Source organism: Denticeps clupeoides, chromosome 7 (assembly GCF_900700375.1).
Source record: "Denticeps clupeoides chromosome 7, fDenClu1.1, whole genome shotgun sequence".
Classification (NCBI taxonomy): Eukaryota; Metazoa; Chordata; class Actinopteri; order Clupeiformes; family Denticipitidae; genus Denticeps; species Denticeps clupeoides.
Genome location: NC_041713.1, coordinates 17,063,388 through 17,086,643, shown reverse-complemented (window position 1 = coordinate 17,086,643; position 23,256 = coordinate 17,063,388). Strand labels below are relative to the sequence as shown.

General features: G+C 40.8%; 1 protein-coding gene across 3 annotated transcripts in view; it reads right to left on the bottom strand.

The window, feature by feature from the left end:
• Positions 1 to 382: 382 nt before the first annotated feature.
• The window catches only part of gcgra (glucagon receptor a), a 42,447-nt gene continuing 19,573 nt past the window's right edge, over positions 383 to 23,256 (bottom strand). Inside the window, exons 3-15 of one of the 3 annotated variants that reach the window (XM_028986142.1) lie at positions 15,206 to 15,340; positions 12,511 to 12,607; positions 12,061 to 12,195; positions 11,812 to 11,915; positions 11,552 to 11,655; positions 9,841 to 10,000; positions 9,600 to 9,759; positions 9,131 to 9,191; positions 8,207 to 8,276; positions 7,106 to 7,194; positions 6,881 to 7,028; positions 4,867 to 4,908; positions 383 to 4,070 (exon numbers count right to left, since the gene is read on the bottom strand). In XM_028986142.1, coding sequence (XP_028841975.1) covers positions 3,699 to 4,070; positions 4,867 to 4,908; positions 6,881 to 7,028; positions 7,106 to 7,194; positions 8,207 to 8,276; positions 9,131 to 9,191; positions 9,600 to 9,759; positions 9,841 to 10,000; positions 11,552 to 11,655; positions 11,812 to 11,915; positions 12,061 to 12,195; positions 12,511 to 12,607; positions 15,206 to 15,259 — 1,596 coding nt within the window. In that variant the 5' untranslated portion in view covers positions 15,260 to 15,340 and the 3' untranslated portion in view covers positions 383 to 3,698. The remainder of the gene's footprint in view (positions 4,071 to 4,866; positions 4,909 to 6,880; positions 7,029 to 7,105; positions 7,195 to 8,206; positions 8,277 to 9,130; positions 9,192 to 9,599; positions 9,760 to 9,840; positions 10,001 to 11,551; positions 11,656 to 11,811; positions 11,916 to 12,060; positions 12,196 to 12,510; positions 12,608 to 15,205; positions 15,341 to 23,256) is intronic. The other 2 variants (XM_028986143.1, XM_028986144.1) reach the window with 2 other exon arrangements.

Sequence of the window (23,256 nt, the reverse complement as noted above, 5' to 3'; positions counted from 1 at the left end):
GGGGGACTGTCCCTGTAACTACTGATTGCAAGTCGCTCTGGATAAGGGCATCTGATAAATGCTGTAAATGTAATGTAAATGTATATGTAAATTATTGTCATGACCCGAACATTACCTGCCACTCCGGGCCAGGTTTTCCTGGTGATCTGTGTCTTTTGTGTGTATGTACCTGTAGCATGTCTCGGTTATCCTGGTTCTGTTTCCTGACATGCTTCTTGTTTTGTTTAGTAAATCCATTAGTTTCAGAGTCCTGCTGTTGCGTCCTGCTCCGCCGTGACAATTATCTTTAATGTATATTAGAATGTTCTAGCTGAATGGCATATTCCTGCCAATTATTTATTGTGTTTTGGTCTTGGTGTAATTTCATAAGAAATAAACATGCTTATTTTTCATCCATGTCTTTATTTCTTTTCAAAGGCGACACAAAAAACAGTACACAAGCAACAAGTCTACATTTAGAAAGGGGAGTCTGTCATTTAGGATTCAAGCCAATGCAAAGTGGTTGTCAAAAAAAGGGGCTATCCATATAAGGGCATACAGAATACATTCAGACAACAGAAGCCTTATCGTGAGACAGCTCCATTTCAGCGCAGCAGCAACATGAATGGTCTCTCCGTCAACATATACCATGTTGTACATATTGGGAATGGAATGCAATGTCTGCGTAGCAGATAGGGCATCAATTGTGGTTGGCTGCCCGGTTATATTTACTGTAAAAAATAGTTCATTGGCATTGTTTAAAAAAAGAACAGAGCACTGGAAGATTGGCAAGAAAGATGGCGATTCCTCCAAATGAGGCGTGAGTGAGAGTATACGGGACATAGGATATCCTGGCACTGGGTCACCCACCAGAGACGTCTAATCCTAATAACTAAAAAGAATGGCTCCATTGCATTACATTCCATAGAAATCATCCAAAATTCATCACCATGTTGTACACCAAAGCATTTCGTAACCTAGTTTAATTTGGGATGGAGAGAACACTTTCTGGTAGGTGACCCAGGACCAGGACTGGTAAGTACTGTGAAGTTATATCGTCTAGGTGAAATGTGTAAGATTTCATCCACAAGTGAATTTAAGCTCTATTAAATATGGAGCAGAATATCCACATGTTGTGGCCCGGAAAAAATAATGCATAGAACTACACCTATATGAAGCCTTCTAAAAAAACTCACTCCTGCTAAATTACAGACTGTTAAGCTGTTGACACTAGCAAATCTGCAATTCATTTCATCTAACTCTGATTGTGCTGGAATGTTACCTTAGAAACCGTTCATTTTTAACAGAATCTCATTGTACTGGTGCCTCAAAAACATTTCTTTCTTATACAGCTCAAAATCATGAGCTGTATGTGTCCATAAGAGACCATTACAGAGGACAAACCAACACATTTTGAACACCAGGGAAAAAAGTTAAGAAATTTTTGGAATGAGTAATTTATACTGCAGTGGAAGGAGAAGAGTTAATTACCTAATGACTACCTTCAACACCACTAATGAGAAATCAGAATACTCACTTAGGGCGATGTGGCATATTTGTCCCATAAGTAACTCACTCTTGAGGTAAGAGGTGGTATTACAAGACAGAGTGGGCTGCTGCTAGCTGGATTTAATTCCCCTTCAGTAAATATTTCTACAACACAATGCACGTCTATGACCTGAAGGATAAACCCGTTAATTATCCATGTTTGTTTGATGTTTTTAAGCATTTTTAATGTGTTACGCTTAAATTGTTACACATTGCATCTTTAATAGTGGTGAGTCTCATGATATTTGCCACTGATTTAGAGAAAGAAAGAGAGCATGAAATATGGTTGGAGAAAGACTAACTGAGATTTTTAAAAAGGGTGTGATTTATTCACCAGAGTCCATATTACTTCAATGTAAACTCTTGTAAGATGGCAATATTTGTGGGTGTGTTTTTGGCTTTTAAAGCAATGTCATCTGAAGAAGAAAAAAAACTTAGATCTGACGCCTACTAAGCATCTTCAGCATTTGTGCTTTTATAATACACTCCCAGGGCAAATTGCCTATTTGTACCTGCAAACAAAATATAATAAATGTCTTCCTCCATTTTCTATCACAGACACACACACACACATACAGACACACCCATTTTGTGCTGAAACAAGTCAAGGACAAAACAAGTTCTAAATCTCACGTGGCATACACAGGTATTTACAAATGTCACTGTTATAAATTAATGTCAACATTGTGCAAATAGCCTAACAAAGTGATCCAGAACAATCCTCCTCATACGTCTGCTGATGAGGAGACAGTGGAACGTCTACCTCCACTAAAATTAGTAATAAATAAAAGCTGCTTTGAATGGCAAAACGCATCAGCCATCATAGCGTTGTGAAGAAATATTCATGTTTGAGTGCAACTCGCCAGGATCCTCTGCACCAAGAGGCCCATTTGATCAGCTACCGTATTTGTATGCTGTTTGATCAACTTCTGTGTGACATCCCCGTCACACTGATGACCCCCCCATTCATCATTATTACAATTTGGTGAGCTTAATATCTGCAGGAGACACAAAAAAGGCCAAGTCTCAAGCTATCTGCAGTGACCTCAGATAGACTTCGGTTCTCTCCAGAGTCCGTGCAATGTGGCTCCCATTTAAAGAGTATATTTAGTTGATATAAGCGAATGTGATTCGACAAGGCTCCCACTGGGGCCACGGCCCGCTGTGTCTTTAAACTTCTCCGCATTTCTCATGCACGGGGAAAAACACGCCTGATGGGAGTGCTGCCTTTTTGCCCCAGAGATGGCACGTCTGCCCAGTTCACAGTAATTAGCAACATCTAGTGTGCGCTTGAATTTTTCAACTCTGGGAGGGAGCACAGTGGGGATCGCTGTGTTGTGTGGGTATCACGAATGGAAATAAAGGCACAGTGACATTGCTGTTGGACAAGATCTCCCCAATGTTCACATTTTTTTTAACCCTAAAGCGAGCAACACAACACCCACAAGAGCTACAGTATTACAACGATGTTCCAGGATTTGGTGTTTCTTACGTCATAAATAAAAACAACAGGAGCAATGACAGAAACCACTTAAGGAACCAAAAAAAGGTCACCTGTCACCAGGTGCAAGAGACATTCTGGGTACTTTATTGTAGGTGGAGCAGCTGCCGAGCCGTGCAGGGTCCAGCGGGTAAGGGAGGCTCAGTCCAGAACCACAGCAGGACTCTGTCCATCCTTCTATCTCTACTAAGACCAGCACAAACATGTCTTTTCCTGGACTTTGACTTTGACTTCATGACTTCTGTACAGTTAATAGATGTTTTTTTGAGTTTTCAACATATTGACATTTTCTGAATGTTTTTTTATGAAAATCAGCGTAACAGGTTTTTTTTTTTTTTTTTTGGTTCACCTGCGTGCAGTTTTGGTTTCACATGATCTCTGACACGAGGACCAGACACACATGGAACGTCACTGGTCCAAAACTGGACACACATCAATGGTCCTGCCTGTCGTATGGAGCCATGGAGTGAACAGAGTAGTGCTCTCCGCACACACTCTCACACACACATAAACACATACACACACACAGACGGACGTGCTGGGCGACCACACACCCGTCCCAACCCAGCTCAGGTCATTCAACGTGGTACAGCAGCGGGAGGACGTGGACGCGTGTGAGGACCAGGTGGGGCCGACGCCCTGTAATTCACACTGGATGCTCCCCTGCACTTCAGTGTGTACTCTCCGCACTCGCGCTCCCCCGCGGGGTCTCATAACCTTGCACCTTGTCCATCAGTAAGATGTTCTCAGATAGCAGGCTGCAGTTGGTGGCACCCTCTCGTGGCGTGGTGATGAAGCAGCAGCCTGCCTGTTTTCGGCCCATTCCGTTCTGGCAGCCAGCCACCAGAGCTTGTTTCTCCTCCAGGCTGCAGGGCGGGGATTTGGTGGCAGTGATGTCTGGCAGTCTGGGCATGGCAGAGGGCTGAGCCAAAATGCTGCCACCCCTGACGTGAGCGGTGTGGCTGTATGTGTGACGGTACTCTTCCTCTATATTCCTGCCCAGCTTCCAGCGTTTCCACTTCTTCAAGATCTCAGACTGAACCTAAAAAAAGAACAAAAAAAGGCTAAGCAGCAGTATACAGAAAAAAAATGTGTACTGTCAGGAATAATATTTTGCACAAGTGATATAAAATTTTAGCCAATATACAGGTCAAAGTAAAAGGACGTTTTTTTTTAGGGCTGTCAAACATAATGTTTTAATTACTGCAATTGATTTATAAACATTACATTTGTTAAAATAAATTTCCGCAATTAACACAGCTGCAATTTGCATTTTTGCTGCTGTGCTCAAAAACAAGAGCAACGTGCTTGCTTATGTCCACCATGTGTCTGTTTTTCAGACATGCAGAGATTGAAAATCAGCTGTGATCAAATGAAAATATTTAAATGCACACAGCACCAAGTGAAACGTGGTTCACAGTATGTAAATATGTAAAAATAAATCACCCTACAGAACTATTGAGGAAATCTGTTTAATTTGTATGAATTTGTACAAATTTCTCCATTTTTATTTAATATAAATGTCAGCATGATGTCTTATTTAGAGAAATTACCAGATCATCTTCCCCTCACTCCCTATCTTATCCTCTTTCTCACCTTTTGTCTATGTAATAGTTTTAAATAAGCATTACAGCTAGCTTTAGTAAGAATTAATATTGGTTGATTGTTATTAGTTCAAAATGTGCAATTAATTAATCAATCTCTTTTTTATTTATTGACAGCCATTATAATACTAAAGAATATTAGTTGTGATTAGCTCAGCTGACAAACTAAATCCTTATTAAGAATCCACAAATTGGACCAAGTTGAAAAGTTATGGCTAAAGATGCCGGGCTCACCTCTTTGTTGACGAAGCAGTATAAAATAGCCACAAGGAGACCCTGCAGAGAGGTCAGAGTTTGCGTCAGAAACATTAAAACTGGGCAGGTTTTTTACAAAGATGACTCTTAATACCTCAATTATATTGTCATGGCAACAATAACAGCAAGTGACGTAAGGGTTGACACTATGCACTCCCTCCTACTCATTATTTCTATCCCAAGGCTGTATCCAAGGAAACATCTGAGATGCCCCAGTGCTTCTAAAAATTCTAAATTGTAACCAAATACATTTCCTGTTCCTGTTTTAATGATTTAAAAATATTCACATACTTATTGGACTGGACAGTCAGTGCATACAATTTAATTTTTCACATCTATCTTGTATTGTGCTTTCCTTTAATATTCAGTTATTTTATATAGTTCAAATATGATTAATATATTTAATAATATAATTGCATTTTTAGACTTTCTGAAGCATTAGTCATTAAATAGCAGAAGCGTGAATGCTGAATTTCACACAAAATTTCTCCCTGCCCATCAGTCTCTCTGACTGACGTTATTTTTGTCAGGCCAATTCCATTCATTCCCTTATGTGTGTTGCAGCTGTACAGCAATCCAGCGCCACAGGGAGTTAGTCAGAGGGTGACTCAGCCTGTCTGAAGTTGGAGCATTCTGTTAGCGTAACACCTACAGGCCTGCTTGCTTTTTTAAGGATGAAGGGGGACTCACACACTCAGTTGCCTGTGGAAACACACATCAATGCATGGCTGAAAATATTCTACGCTAGAATATTCTACACTGAAATATTCTACACACATGCTCTAAAAAAAGAAGAAAAATATATTCTACATTCATGGTTGTTCTGTACACTCTTGTAATCAGTTTCAGGATTACCTTCATATAGGTCTTAGTTTGGCGCAGACAGAAAGTCTTTTTTTTTCAGAAAAAATACATTTGTGCTTATTTTAACATCCAATCACCAAGTAGCTGCAATGCTTGGCTGCAAGCCATGATGGTCAGTGGAGCTACTTTTTTGGGGCGGGGTGCTACATTCTCTGGGCGGGCAAAGCATGAAAATAGGGAGGTAGACTTTCCCCTTATGATGACATAACATAGAAGGGTCTGGCTGCAGGAGCTCCACAGTAGCCAGAAACACCTCCACACCTAACCTAACCATTAACCTCACAGCATTAATCAGACGCCCTTATCCAGAGTGACTTACAATCAGTAGTTACAGGGACAGTCCCCCCCTGGAGCAACTTAGGGTTAAGTGTCTTGCTCAGGGACACGATGGTAGTAAGTGGGGTTTGAACCTGGGTCTTCTGGTTCATAGGCGAGTGTGTTACACACTAGGCTACTACCACGGACTAACCCTAATCATGAACAAAGTCTGCCTACTGTGGAGGTGACGTGTTTCCTACTACTGTGCAGCTCCACACCTAACAGTGGACATGGCCAGATGCTCTTGTTATAAGGGGCTAAATTCCAGATCCGGCCCTCTGAGCTGCCGCTCTCTGAACAGAGAAGCAGAATGACCTCTTTACACCTATTGCCATTTCTAGCCACTGCAGGACAACAGACAGGATAGGGGAACTTCCTGTCATGGGAACTTTAAGGTGGTGGGGAAAAGTGGTGTGTTGTTTTATAGCATTAAGTGTTTTGTTTGACCTACCAGAAATGAACAGAAAATGACTGGGTTTGTACACCTTCAGTTGGGGTTTTGTCTGAAGTGTGTAGTAATGGCGTGAGAACTCAGTAACAGACATCAGCCTCTCTGATAATATGTAGCAACGTTATGTGAATATAACCTCAAAACATGGCAACTGAGAGCCCACATATCTATGTAGGTGTGCAAATGTTTGCTAAAATGTATAATTATGGTATGCGATGGAACTGGAAACCAGCACCTAATTCTATCATTGCATTTCTGTCAGTACCCAGAAGCGTTAATCCACAGCTCTTGGTGTCAGTGATGACTGTCTACATCGAAATGCAGTTCAGGAAATGAATGGAATGGGTGCTGTTTTCTCACCTGGAAAGAATTGAAGAAGAGGTCAATGAAGAGCTTAGTGAGGCGCAGAGCTACAGCGCCATTTGAGGTAGACTCGTCCGTGACGAAGGAAAAGAGGACCAAATGAATACCAAGCAGAGGGATGAGGGTGAGGGTGGACTTGGCCAGTCTGGGAGAGTGAAGGGCAGAGATATCAGACACAAGTAGAGCACAGATTCTGCTGAGAGGCCCAGAAATGCCACTCACCTGAACTTGTAGTCTGAGTATCTCATTTGATGAGCTCTCAGCTTGGACACAAGTATCTTCACAATGTGCAAGAAGATGAAGAAGTTAATCTAAGAGAAATTGGGGAAATGGTCATCCCGCGATAGTATCCACACAAATTTGCACACTTTGCACCAATCTTAAAAATGCGAACAGCATACATTGTTTCATAGGACACGTTTACGTGGACCATCCAGGAAAGCAAACCTGCAAGCCTTCAAACACAGGAATTCCTGTTCGATTTGAATACTTAAGATGAGGATCAAGGCATTAAAAGCCCCACCTTATTATGAGTCATGGCCAGTACAGTGGAGAATACAGTACGCTCTTATATAATTCCCCCTATTACATAAGCTGAGATTGGATATTGTCTAATGTACTTTAACTTTACTTTAAATGTATTGTCATTGCACAATCATACTTAGTACAATGTGATTGTGGTCCTGGACCCCAGAGTGCAAAATACCATAATAGGGAAACAGAAAATGAAAAGGTAGTACAACAGCAACCAAAAAGAATAAAAATACACAAAACGCAAAATAAATATTTAATAAAAAATAACCAGTACAAGAGTGTGCAGAACAAGTTGAATAAGAGATGTACAGCCTTTATACCCCATTTTCATGATGCCTAGTGACATTGTGTCGGTTTATTTCTTCTCAAGTTCTCTACAAAAAAGGACTATTGGGCATAGTCTGCATTTTATACTTCTTATACTTTTGCAGGGGAAAAGGTACAGCAGCACAGATCAGTGGTACATGACAGACATGACCTGACCACCAGACCATTCGTAATGGGAGAAGTACACTCATTTTTAACGGAACGCCAAAGAGACGTTAATATTACTTGCACAGATCAACTACAGTCCACATAATACATTTTAGTGCTGTGTTTTGCTGTGTGAATGTCTGTGAATTGAACAAAACCTTCCAGCCCAATTTCCATAAAACTTAGTGGACTGAGCAATGCAATGACTTCTCATCATTGTGTTTATCTACCAAGAGTTTCATTTTCTCAATCACATTAGCATCAGAAAAAAACAAAAGTCATCAAACTGAAGGCAGAGGTTAGATGTTTTCTCACCAGAACTGCCAGCAGTATAGGTGAGCGGATGATCCACCAGTATTTCAGGTTTATGTTTTGCTCCCAGCACCTAAATGAACATGAAATCGGGTAACTTGATGAGAAAATGCTTAGCTGAGCATTTTAGATACACCATATACCAAAGTTGACAAGGGCTCTTGCAAAACGTGATTTTAATCTTGATTAAATGCTACATTTGTGAAAGAAGGATGCTTTGGGGATTGTATAAAGCTTTTCATTAGTTTATTAAGATGTTCTAGATCCAGTCTGTTAAAAAAGGTGGAAGAAATAATCAATGAAATTAATTTTTTTTGCTGCACAGAAGTGTTCTGAACTGACTCTTTACACTGCATTCACAACATTCACACAAAAAATTTCACGTATTTGTCCAACTCATTAGATCCATTAAGCCAGATTTAAGTGTAAATACAGCTGGTAATTTATGTGCATGTATCATATTGGATGTACAACAGCAAATAGAAGCATGACAAAAATATCTTTGAAAATTGAAAACCACAAGCTAAAGAACTGGTGCAACAAAACCCTTTTTTTTAAATCATTGCACCCATAAGTATAATTTGCAGAACCACAGACAAGCCAGAGGTTTGGTGTCAGGCCGTAAGAAGTAATTTAGCACTCTACTGAACTGGCACTATTCCTCTAACACAATGCCCAATTCAAGTGGCTAACTGCTGTGGTAATTCATGCTCCAATCTTAAGGGTTCAATTTCCATAAATTTTCATTTTTTTTGAGCTTTGATTTAAAGAGAAGTCAGCAGGCAATGATTTAATAATAATATAATAAAGGAATAATCATTTCCGATCATTCATGTTAATCAACACCAAAATGCCAGTAACCGGAGACACATTTATGCAAAACACAAAAACATGATAGTTAGGCAGAGTGGTTATGACAGCACTCACTCCTCATTCTCATACAGGTACTTCACAATAACCCAAGGGAACACGAATATCAGAGGGGCTCCTGAGAACAGCAAAAGGGGGAAGAAAATTAATACATATACCTTATTATTTCAAAGCAATGTCAGCAAAACTACACTGGGCAACATGAATGAATCAGTAGTTAACATTAATGTTTTTCTATAATCTATGTAGTTGCAAGTGTAGGCCAACAACTATTCCTTAAATGCACAGCCACTCTTTATCATTCAGTATTAACATTTTATTCATGCAGTAACTACAATGGAATGACATAAATTCATGTCACAATCCTTTTTCTTCAATTTGAGTGCTTTATGTAAGCAGATTAAAACTCACATGATCATGTACTGTTAATAATAATGGTTAATTGTGCAAAGTTAATATTGAGACCACATGCCAACATGCACTCTATTTATTATGCTACATGTAAAATCAGCTTTGAACATCTCACCCCAGCCAATGCACAGGTATATGCTGAAGTAGTTCTTTTCCGTCAGAACTGTGACGACCAGCAGGTTATGCAGGTAGATTCCCTCCACGAGCAGCCAGTAACTATTGGCAATTATGCTGTACTGCATCATCACTACGGCAACGCGACACCCAATGGCTGTCTAGAACACAAATACAGAACAGCGTTCGTGAGAATTAATGGGGGAGTTGAATGGGTAAATTTATGTTGAGTATTGGCTGACCTCATTATTGACTAGTAACTCTACTTCATAGTCAGTGGAGATGTCCTGGCCAATGGTGGGGGTCTCCAGCAGGGCATCTTTGATGAGGATTGCCAGCGCTCGCAGGATGAAAGAGGCAAACAGGTTCATGTGAATGTTGTTCCTCATACAGTGCAGCTTCCTGTACATTGTTGCAAAAAGTAAACAAATATCCCACATTAGGCCATTTTGGGAAGTGAATACATGTCCATATGGTTGATCTTCAAATATAAATGTATATTTGTATTTGTTCATATTTGTTAATAGGCTGGTCCCTAACAGCCTTCTGCATGTTTTTTTTTTTAGTTCATCGAACCCTGAGTCTTCTGTTAAAAGGAAGAAAGTCTTAGGTTTGCATTACAGGTTGGAGGTAAGGCAACAAGTTCAATTTTGGGGAGCACCTCAAATTCACAAGTCACATGCATGCAGATGCTCAGCATGCACAGTCAATAATTGGGTTTGCATGCTGTTATTGCAATCAAAACTTTTCATATATGCACAATAACAACATTTATGCTAGAAGTTATACAAGAACCTCAATGCATTAGAAAATTAAGGTATAACCTACAGTCTTTGACGCTTATCTATTTTGTAGAAACACCTCCTATTAACCTGACTTTTAATTAATCAATTGGTGTTAGAAATAGCTCATATGAAAAGCTAAAACCCTAGCAAGTTATGTTTAATGCATTGAAATGCACTGAAAAAAGATTTATCATTTAATCAAGACAGAAAGGTCACATTTTGGCAAGACAAATGTTTTGCTTTGTCACCTATACAGAAATTGAACAAATTTACTGCAAATACAAAAATATGTGAGCAAATTAAGTAGTGGTGCTGTGAGATCCAAATGTAATATTTTGTATGACTTCCATGAGCTTGAAGGACTGCATCCATGTAGTTTGGCAAGGATTCCTAAAATGTATTGAGGAAGTCATCAGGAATAACAAAGAAAGCAGTCTTGCATGCCTCCCAGAGTTCATCAATATTCTTTGGTTTCATCTTCCATGCTTCCTTTTCATCCTACCGGGGTTCATTTTATACGCATATATAATCCATTATTAGTCACAGGTGAAGCTCATATGACAAGGTGACAACACTTATGTCTTTGTAAAAATGGACTCAATGGGCTTTACCAAGCTTTGAATATTAGAATACTTTTTGACAGTTTTTTTTTTGCACTGAAACATTATTACAAAATCTGTTGGGAATAAAATTGGCCATTTCTTGTAAAAAATCTTGATTGGAAATATATTTCAGCGGCACTTGAGGTCAATTTGTACGACAAGTCTTTTGTCAGGAACTGTATAATACAAAAGTGGACAATTTTTAGAGCTCCAACAACACATCTCAGGAGAGGCACCTGTCCACCCCTTAGATACCCTGTTATTCAAACCATGCTAATAAATAATTCATAAGTAATTTGCATTGAGAAATAGCAGTGAAACACAACCTGGAAGATTGTTAAATTTGCATTTCATAAAATGTACATGGCTAGAGAAAATCACACACTACGCCACACTATGAGTTTTCTTAAAATAAATTGTTGCTCATCGAACATCTTGATTTATGGACATATTAACAGACATTTGCAGTTAACAACGTCTGGACAGTTTGATGCTAATTTTGGATGTTTTCTGTCAAAAACAAGAACATTTCTAAATGTCCCTAAACGTTTGATGACTTTGTATACCTGAATGCCACCAGGATGCCCAGTGCCAGCACCAACGCCCCCAGCGAGAGAGAGTAGCCCACGGTGTACACAGCCCGAAACATGTTGAGGATCCTTCCATACTGCTGCCACACCCACACGTACCCGGAGAGCATGAGTGTGTGTGACAGAGAAAAATACAGTAAGTGTCCTGTTATTGTTCAGTTGCCATGTGGCTACAAGCTGTGAAATATGTCGCATTAATATCACAGATGCTTAAAGAAGATAACACCCCCACACACCGAGGTGTCTTGCGTTTGGTCCTTCGGTTCACACTCGCTTGTGTTCCTAATGGACACCCACTGGCCGTTGGCATCACATTCTTGATACACAAATCCTTGCCGGACTGGAGCAGGCGTGCACACACACACACACACACACACAGAGAGAGAGAGAGAGAGAGAGAGAGAGAAAATGACATGCAGAAGATTTTTAGGGAGATATTTAGCCTTCAAGTGAGAAGATCTCATCTGCTATGGCTTGGTCGTTACCTTGGTGATACCACGGCAGGTACCAGGGACAGGGCACACTGACAGTGGTGTTGGGCAGCCCATCAGGCCAACAGGCATACCTGTCAAATGTCCTGTTACAGACCAAACCTGCAGACCCATCAAAGTCAGGGAGTGCTGAGTGAGAAATGTACATTAAGGTTAATGTTTACTTTTTAAAAACACACACACAGATGGATATCACTGACTGTTCACTGTTCATGATTAGATTCTGAAAGTGATTGTTTTTCACTGTCCTCTGCATTTAACCCATGACCTTTAGAGACGGGTGGGCAGCCATGAGCAGTGTGTGTGGGGGTCCTCAGGGGCACCATGGCAGTTCAGGATTTGAACCCACAACCTTTCAGTTATGAGTCCGCTTCTTTAGCCACTGTGCCATTACTGCCCTCATGATTGTTCAGCATTTTTTTTTTCATTGCAAAATGTGTTTACCAGTGAGCAGAGGTTCTCTGCTGATGTTGCGGCTGCACTCGTCCTTATACATGGTCCATTTCGCCACAACGTTCTTGAGGGTTTTAGCAGGAGACACCTGCAAATTACGAATTGTAATCTTGCATGAACATTGTAAACCGCAAAGTCATACAAGACAAGTCACAAGTGTACTAAGGAAACCACTAAAGCCTTGCCAATATGGATGATTGGAATGATCCCGGCAATGAAGTAGGCATTGAAGCATTTTATTTTGTTGTGCTGCTTCACTAACATTGTAGTGTTGCTTCATAGACTGTAGTTTGCCATGAGTGGCAGACATCCACCTTATTATTATGGGATGTGGGGAAGTGGGTGGTAGTAGCCTAGTTGGTAACACACTCGCCTATCAACCAAAAGAACCAGGTTCAAATCCCGCTTACTACCATTGTGTCCCTGAGCAAGACACTTAACCCTAAGTTGCTCCAGGGGGGGACTGTCCCTGTAACTACTGATTGTAAGTCGCTCTGGATAAGGGCGTCTGATAAATGCCATAAATGTAAATGTAAATGGCTGTATCGAGCCCTACATTAAATATAACAAATGGTGACAAAGACAAAATTTGATAATGTATGTGTCAGGAGTCGCTCCTGTCCCATATTCCACACCAGAGTACTGTACTGTGCGTATGTGTGCCCATGATTTCCTAAGTCTGTCTACATTGCTACATTGGTGTGTATTGTGATGTGCATTGCTGTCTATTGTCCTTGTGCCATGTTGGTTTAGTAAACCTTGTCTTGTGAAGTCGAGCGTGTGGGTCCTCCATCTCTTGTGAGTGTATTGATTTTGACATGATATGATCTCTTGTCTGGAGCAATTTACCAGGGAAATAAACATTAAAAGGGAGAGAGTTTTTTTTGCAAATTTTGGTAAGTTAGGTGAATTTAGTATCATATCTAACTTAGTTGATAGTCTTTGTTAAACAACAGTTGTTGGTTGAAGTCTAGCTATACAGGTATAAAGATCAGATATGGACTGTAAAGAACTAATGTACTTTGTACGCTCAGATAAGAGTGTCTGCTAAATCTCTTAAATGTAAATGTAGTCCAGTAGATGAGGTGCATCTTTAATCGTTGGTTGACATTTTCCATAACCACTTAGTCCAGACGCTCGTGGCCATGGCTACCAGGGCCCACCCCAGGACACTGGCTACAGGATGGGGACCAACTCAATACAGAGTGCACAAACACACCACAATTCACTCACACACTCAAACCTACATACAGTTCAGTCGCCAACCCACCGAGAGTTCAGACGGGAGGGGGGAAACCAGAGAACCCTGAGGAAAACCTATGCCAACATGAGGAGAACATGCAAACTTCACGCACACAAGCTGAGATTGAAACTCACAACCTTGGAGATGTGAGACCAGGATGCTAACTGCCACACCACCATGTGGCCCTGTAGAAAATCTAATGCTTTAAATCAATGGTATATTAATGTGATTGAGTCCTTACAGTATGTTGCTCCATCACTAGCAATTTTTTACAGAATGTTCTGTATATAAAAAAGTCACCTCACTTGCTAATTATACAATTGTATTTAGAATTGAATTAGAATTAGTATTAGAATTAGAATACTTGCTATTAAACACATGCACAAAGACAGACACAAACATACACACGTGTTTTATGCTTTTGAAGACCTAGGATAATGGATCTTGGTAACAATACGTTTCTACACTACACACAATAACCCTAAAACCAACCCTATCAACCCTATAATTTTTGAACTTTAAATAATGTTCTTATTTTAAATTTTGTTTTCCTGTCTTTCATGAAGATATTTGGGCTTTATCAAGGCATACACACACACAGACACACACACCCTAACCCAGGGACAATTCATAGACTCCATTCCACCTTGCCTGCGGGAGGAAATAGGACAACCCGGAGGAAGCCTACATGCTCAGAAGGAGAAAATGGAAACTCCACCCATACACAATTGAAGCAAAATCCTGGAGTGGATGGAGAGTGATATAATATGTTACACAATTCAATTAAATGGCCTGCACAGCTTTGCACTGCAGCCCCGCCTATGTGGACAAACCCACTCAGGGGCTAAGCATTTCATCTGAAACTGTCCCTATTGTTTTGCTAAGAGGCATGACATAATCCTGCTCTGTTGTTTTGGTTCCTTTTGTTAGTGTCATCTCTCCGGACACGGCATTCCGAAAGACTGGGATCTTTTCATCAGTCTCCACTGCTTAAACACATGGAAAGGGGCTATGTTTAGAGTGACATGCTGCATCTGGCCTTTGTCAGGCAGAGTGAGCTCTGAAACACTTGCATCGCCCAGACTCTAAACACTGAGGATTTAGTGGCACTTACAGCACAGACTGTAAGTGCTGGAGCACCCATAGGGCAGACCCCGAAACTACCAGATGTGCCAAAGGAGGGAAGGAGGGCACAAGTCCTGCCTAATGCTCATTTGTCTTACGGGTCTTAAGAAGGGGGTGGAAGGTGATTTATATTGCATATACTTTTTATTAGATATTAGATGGTACAGCAAAATAATGAAAATACTCAGGACCTTGTAAACAGGTATGTATGCATGTTGTGTCTGTGTAAGTGCTTGTTTCATTATGTGTGTGTGTGTGTGTGTGTGTGTGTGTGTGTGTGTGTGTGTGTGTGTGTGTGTGTGCATGTGTGGGGCTCACCTGGATGCTAGAGGAGAGCGTGAGCAGGGTCAGGAGGAGCAAGGTGTGTGTCATCCCTTAGTCCTGCAGCTGCTGCTGGAAGGGGGGGAGATGGTCTCGAATCATAGGAGGTTCTACCTGGGCTCAACACTGCGCCTAACAACACACACACACACAAACTAAACATAAAAGCATTTTGACACATGGCATAATATTAAAATTAATATGGATGAGGGTAATGGTTTATTTAGAAATTCAAGAATGTATATTAAAAAGTGTAATGACACTCTCATTAAGTGCAGAGCTTCGTAGTTTTTTGGCTGGAGTGTTATGATCAATATACCTCAGTCCTATGTGGAGGTGGGTTCTGCTATAGATTCATTATAATAATTACATATCAGCATCAAACACGACATTCCCACTGGCGCTGCAGTGCTGCACAGTCCAAAAGATTTTGCAAAAATGAGACCAAAATATATTATTAATATTTTATGTCAAAAATATTGTATGTGCATATAATTTTAGAAACTAAATGGGGGTTGTCATCTGGATGCAAGATGGGACACATTTTATGAATATAGAAATATTCTTAAGTGTCATAAATGTCTTTCTTACGAACTTTCTTTAAATTTCCGTGAGGACTTTTAATTAGTGTCAACTGTGCAACATAAGTTCATGCATGTTGAATTGTGATGTTTCCATGTCAGGCTCCTTTTTGGCAGCATTTAAAGTGGTTCTATGCACAGCATGGGGCTTGTTTGCTAGTTTAGGGTCAAATGTTTCAACAATATTTAAAAATGTATTTTTTTAACAGAGTTTAAAAGGGGAGGAGAGATGATTGACAGCCCCTTTCTCATTCCTCAATAAGTCACTGTCACGGGTGGGCTGGACATGGCATGAAGGAGGACGCATTCGCACGATCACAGGACAGGGGTTTAATACAAACTTCACAGGACAGGGGAACATCTACACGCACAATGACCCGACGGCGAACAGACACGAACAGGATAGTTTTATACAATTATATAAATAGACACCAGGTGAACACGATCAGGGAACATTACACAAGACTAACATGAAACTCCGGTCCGGACTCCGGATCCGGAGTAACCCCTGCCAGTCCGGATCATGACAGTCACATGTGCAAACATTATTATAGATGGTGTTATGGGTGACAGGAATCTATTCATTTATGTAAATCCTTAGGATACCTCGGACATTTGCAAGATTCAACCTCATTTTTTTTTCACTTTATAGCCAGTGCCATTTTCAGAGACTAGCTAGGTGGCCAAACCCATATACGTTTCAAAAGCCCACCAACAGTGAGAGACAGTAACGGTGCTGAGACAGAAGAACACCCAGCTGTAAACATAACAGTCGGTTGTTGACCTGTGTTGAGGTGGCTGCTCCGTGTGTATGGCATGGCTTATGCTACTGACACATGCCCACACATAATTTCTGTTCTTTACAAGTGACAGATAGAAACAGACAGATGACAGAGAAATATCATATTTGAAAGAAAGAAAGAAAAAAGAAAGAAAGAAAGAAAGATTAATGAATGTGAAGGCAGATGAAGGACTCAACATTCAAAGGAAATCCTGTTGATTTCGCTCAAAGAACAGCAGTGATTTACTGGGCTGTGTGTGGGGGTATGTTTGTGTGTCCTGGGCTCTTATGTAACCTGGTCCAGTGGTCACTCACCCCCCATATCAATCCATCCCAACATCCTCCGCTCGGGCTGAAGTCGGAGAACAGAACGAAATCTGAAACGTTTCTGCAAAAAACCCCTTTACCATGGAAACATTTTTGGCTAAAACGTTTCAAATTCCATTCTGTTCCAGTTTCTCGGCCGGACGCAGCCCAGGTGCTGCTGGATACGGGCGCAACGTGTATTGCAGTTTAGATTTTTCACATGAGAGGAGGCAACCACACAACACTGGCCAGTCGTTAAGGAAATCTCACACACAAAGGAATGCAGCCGGATGCCAAGTTTATCTTTGATGGATGGACACTAACGGATGAAGCTCTTTCTTTCGGTTCACATGAACAGAAGCCTATCCAACATGACACAAGCACAATCTCAATTACAGCAGAAGAGCTGCTAAGGGGCTGAAATTAGCCAAGGCCCTAATGATGTTTAGAAGGACTTTAAACAGCCGACCGAGGGCATGGGAAGTGTAGTGAAGTGGCTCCTTTTCTCTCCCAGCAAACCCACCTTAGACCTCTCAACTTCAGACACAACTACGAGCCAGTATTAAACCTGCCCTTCTCCGAACTGGTCTGCTTTGCCATTACAGAAGCATGGTGACAATTAATCCAGCCCCACACAGCTTAGTCCTTTTACTGATCCATCACAGCAGATTCAACTCAAAACAGAGACAGAGACGAGGGTAAATATTAAAACGTGCTGGATCTAGGGTCTCTAAACGGGGTGGTTCTTGAAATTTGGATGGATGCACAATCATTAAGTGCATCATTAATGTGACATTAGGCAATGCTGCCTGATAAATGTGGGGTTTGTTCACTAGTCTAATGTCCAAGGAGTCCTAAGGATTTACATAAATGAATAGATTCCTGTCACCCATAACACCATCTCTAATAATGTTTGCACATGTGACGTATTGAGGAATGAGAAAGGGGCGTGTATGACAGCTGTCAATCATCTCTCCTCCCATTTTAAAATGTTAAGAAATACATTTTTAAAGAACATTTGACCCTAAACTAGCAAACAAGCCCCATGCATAGAACCACTTTAAATGCTGCCAAAAAGGAGCCTGACATGGAAACATCACAATTCAACATGCATGAAATTATGTTGCACAGTTGACACAACAATTAAAAGTCCTCGCAGAATTTTAAAGAAAGTTCGTAAGAAAGAGATTTATGACACTTAAGAATATTTGTATATTCATAAAATGTGTCCCATCTTGCATGCAGATGACAACCCCCATTTAGTTTATAAAATTAAACAATACGATTCTGCAGAAAAAGGCAAGCTGCAACTTGGTCTAAATGAAACTTATTACTGAAGCTAAATACACTGCTACCTGCCTCATATACCCGTGAGAGGCTTTTTAGAACAAGATGTGTTAATCAGAGATGAAAAATGTGTAAAATCTTAATCTTAAAATCAAATCTTAATTATATGTGAAGTGGGTTTGGAGTAGATATGCACTTTTCACTATTCCGTGAGTAAATGTTGGATGATTACCTCTACTATTATAAAAATCTTTTGTGAACATTTGCAAGACCAGTGTTTGCCTCCTTTTACATCTCCTGGTATCAGTGGTCAGTAAGCACAGAAAAAATAGAAACCTCAAAACCTCAAAACCTTAAAAAGGAAAGAGAATTCACATGAAGACTAAGCATTAAAAATGCATGCAGTATTTAATTATACGTTAATTTAAAAACCACAGTACTTTTCTCACATGGATCTTAGATACAGAGCATCTCCAGAGAAACCAATTGCATGCATGTAATTACAACAAAAAGAAAAAAAACAGCAATGCAGCCCTGCTGGCTTACAGAGGGCTAAGCCGCTGGTTCATAAGCCGTGTGTTGATTGCAGAACTATGGATCATAGCAGCACTGGAGCCAGTGGAATTGAAAAGAAATCATTTCGATTGTAGCTAGATTTCCCAGAAACGTCGTCTAGACCTCCCCCACAGTTCACTCACCACCACCAGCATGCGTCTCATGTACGCTTTGCACTGAGCTTGTCCCATGTGCGTTTTGATAAGAACATGCTGTCACTTCCCTCATGTGGTCACAGAAGCATGCTGTGAATGTTCCAGGCCTTCTCAACAACCGATCTGCTCTGTGCCCGCACACACACTCACACACACTAATTCCTCCTTCTCGGCACACTGGCCTATTAAGTATACGTTTTTCCTGCACGCTGGCAGAAGGCAGATGAAATGATTAACCAGTGGAGGTTGTGGAGGCTCTCATATGGAGTGAATTTTTAAACCCCCTGAGAAAGAGTCATCAAAATCAGCTGGTCTGGGCCACCACTCATTAACACCAGTCACGGCTTCATCAAGATGTTACACTGCAACCAACATGACAACAGGGGTGAAAGTAAATTATACTATACTACAAATACTACAACCACATTCACATTAAGTCATCCAGCAGGTTCACTGAATACTCAAAACTATGATATAACTCATGCTGGGTGTTAAACCAAAAACTATTATTAATGCTAAAAGGTTCGTGCTTGAGGCTCTTCAAAGCAGTAAACTTTGCATGTCAGAAATCGTACTTTGATTTGTTCTGAATTTAATCTGTCTAAACATGTTTCTCCACAGTGTAGTTGTGTAGTTTGACTGGCAGTGTTCATTCAGCATAAGATTACGTAGCCAAAGGCCATGCATCTAACTATGTAGAGATATTTCGCAAAGTGACGTACAGCTACTGAACAGAGCCACTGAACCGAATGGCAGTTGAGAGGTTGTTCACCATGTTGGAGCTGGAGGTCTGTGGCAGGTTTGGCATCATTCACACGATGAGCAGAGTGCTGGACTGTGACAGACAGCAGCAGATTCAACACAGAATATGCTGATGTGATCTAGTATGTAGAATTGCAAAATGTGCAGTCCTGACTTCATTTAATCTATGATGCAATCTGTGTATTGAACTCTGCATAGGAAATCCTCCTACACTGACTCTCATCATACAAATAAGAGCTCAAAAGCAGGTCATTTTGTTCTTTCTACTTGAGCTTGCAGCCATTTGTAAACACCATCTTAACGCCATGATTATTATGTAGAATTTTGTTCCATTTCTGTGTAGACATTGGTTATAGCTCTGGGGACATGCTGTTCTATTCTGGTTCAAATGTTTGTCTTCATCACAGCTTAGCAAAGCCACAAAGTCTAAATATCATTACAATAACTTATTATCATAACATAACTATTTTCATGTGCATTAACAATAAAAACAAATAATGCATGCAATACATTAAACTACATTTACCTAAGAACACATTCACACTTACAATCTTGGTAACATGCAGTGCACAATGAGTGCCTGGATGGAGCGCTCATAATGTTGCATGCAAAGCAGGACACGTGGACAGCTGGTCGCCATCTTGATTACATACGGCAAAGGGAGTAAGAAGTTGTGATCAAGAGGTCATTTTGCACCCAATGTACTCAACGGAAGTGTTCCAAAGGGAGTGCATGATTTCAGACACGTTTCATGCCTGCGTACAGTGAGGTAAAATGCATCAAATTACCAGAGGTCTCCATGGGCAGTTTACTCACACCTCACCCCATCAAGCTAATTTAGCCATTAAGGACAGGGCCAAGAGAGGGAGAACACCACTGCCATTATGGGGGAGCAGAGAAAAAAACCCGCCACCCACCACCCATGCCACTCTCATGGAAAAACATGTCAAGCCCCTAATCCAATTTGTCTCATTAACAGCTAAAATAACAACTTATCTGTCGGTGTGCAGTGCCTTGTTTTATTCAATTTGACAAACAGCAGAGGATAAACATCACGTGGGCCGCATTTAGGCCGCCTTGAAAAGGGCAGCATAATAGCAAGGTAGTTGCCTTCGGTGGCCAACGCCAGGGGCAGCGCGAGATCACAGTAATAGAATTGGCTCAATTAGTGGGATCTGCCAGGGCTTTGCACCTCCTAAGCCATTAGTTCCAGTCCAGTTCTGTCTGCGCCGCCACGGATGGAATCATGTAATTTGGCTGTAATAAGGCCCCTGCATCCGATACACGGCCAATTATGCAAATGCTCAGTTTACACCTTAGATTTGCATTTGACAAAAAAAACACCACCACAACGCTGCATGAGCCTAGTGCACGAAAAAGCAAGCCTCGCGTGGAGAATGCCTGCAGTGCATTATGCTTCAGGCTATCCTGAGTATAAACAAAGTCACAAAGACGGCCTTTTATTCACTTGCAAACGCAGTAAATGTAAAAACCTTTCAGTCACTTTGTGATGCTCATACATGGATTTGTCACCATCCATTTGTCACTTGCACACTATGTTGTTTGCAAAGCAAGAACCATGATCATTAAAAATTACTTCACTTATTACGTTTGCTTAGTTTACGCTTATGAAAAGAAGCTTATGAAAATTTGTAAGCATGGTTAGAAAGGTCTTGGTGATTTAAACTGCATTCTCTCTTTTATCTGACAGTGTGCCTTAGGACCTGTATTCCTATCCAAGAGTACAAGAGAGCAGTAACCTTAAAAGCATTTTTGGTTCATTTGTCTGATCCTGACTCCAAAGATGTTATTTTATTTCACTTTTTCAGGGTAAAAAGTACAAGATTTGCAAGATTTTTGTATTACAAAATTGCAAAAGGGAGACAAAACAACCTTGCGCATAATCTGCTTAAGTAGAAAAATAATAACCCCAAAACTAACTTTTGTGCTGCTGCTAGCTACCATATATCTGATTGGTCAGAGGTCCTAATTATTTTGTCAGAATTCGGCCTGACCCAGAGTGAACAGAGAAACAGGCTCAGGCAAATGACCCTGTAATGTGCAAATGTGCACTGTTTGCAAGATAGGTAAAAGTAAAAGGGGTCTGTGCCGGAAAGAACCAGAACTGGTCACTGAGTGGTCAAGCCGATGCCCTTAGTTAGGATCACACGGTGAAGCATGACAAGCATGACCCAGAGGAGTGTTCCAAATGTGCAAGAATGGTTATTAATTCACTTCATAATGATGTACCCCCTGATGCACTGGGTTACTATTTCTTGTTGAGAAAAGGTTGAGATTTGAAAGCCCAATCAAAATAGTCAATAATTATTTTTGACTTTTTGAAGTCCAGAAGAAGTAGAACAAAGCACAATTGTGTGTACAGTTAAGCATGCTGAAAGAAAAATTCACCAATTGGTTGAGTGTGTGGCTTGATTGCTGTTGACAGTGTGTGTTGGAGGACGTCCTTTTGTTTGATTGTTGAGCGAAACACAGACAAAAGGACGTAAATGGGAAAAAAAAAACTCTCCTGGCCAAAGCACGTAAAGGCAGATGAGCCTGGGCTGAAGCACTAAGTAAGTACACCTAAACACACACACACACACACACACTGTAAGAAATCTAAAGCCTGAAGCTATATGGAAGGTATAGCATCTCTTGACGGTTATGATGTTGCTTGCTTATTTTCAAGAATGTCTTAAATGGCATGGCTTGGGTTTTCTGAGGAATGTCTTTATTGTCACTCTAGTGATTCTACAGAGGTGCTTCATCAAAACGTGTTCTCTAAAACCCACAGGACAATATTCTATAGTAGCAATGAATCATAATCTGTAGCTAAATTTGTCTGGTAGGACTGTCTGATATCAGCTGTTAACTGGCCAATCGCAATACTAGCTTACTGTTCCCAAAACAGAAAATTACAATTAAGCACAAAACAAATGAACATGTGAGTGCAATACATCAATCAATTAAAAAGGTCATTCAGTCTAGAGCTTAAACATGGCATCTCTTTGTAAGTGTGCAAAATGTACATTTAGAGATGGGCTATTGAATAAAGGCCATTGGGGCTGAAACGTAATTCTTGGTTATTAGCGTTGCACAGTGTCCGGGACAAGGCGTCTGAGACACATTTAGACAGGATCAGTGAGTTCAAGCCCTAAGGATCAAAGTCATCTGAAGCAGATTTCACCTTTTATCGCGCTACTGACGCCACATCCAATGAAGCCTGGTTGACTGTCTTTTTCAGAAACCCAAGCATATTTTACAGCCTATTCAAGCACTTTACTCCTTATTTTTTCCTCGATTATTCAAACTCACGGTGTGCATTAAGCGGTGAGCGAGTCTTCCTCATTCCCCATCCCTGCCCTGCGGCTGCAGCAGACTGGGCTGCAGAACCCAGTGACAGCACTGGATGAGTGGCCTCTATCTGATAAGGGGGTTAAGTGGAGTTCAGGGATGTGGAGCTTCTTGTTCCAACATGCAAGTGACTCAGATTCTAGAAGAGTGAACGTCAGTGAATAGGACGTGACAGACAGCAAGCAGCTCCTGATGCCAAGGCCTGTTTCACTGTCCCTGTGTCACATCCTGTCTTTGTAGCACTGTGTAAGATTTGGTTAGCAACAC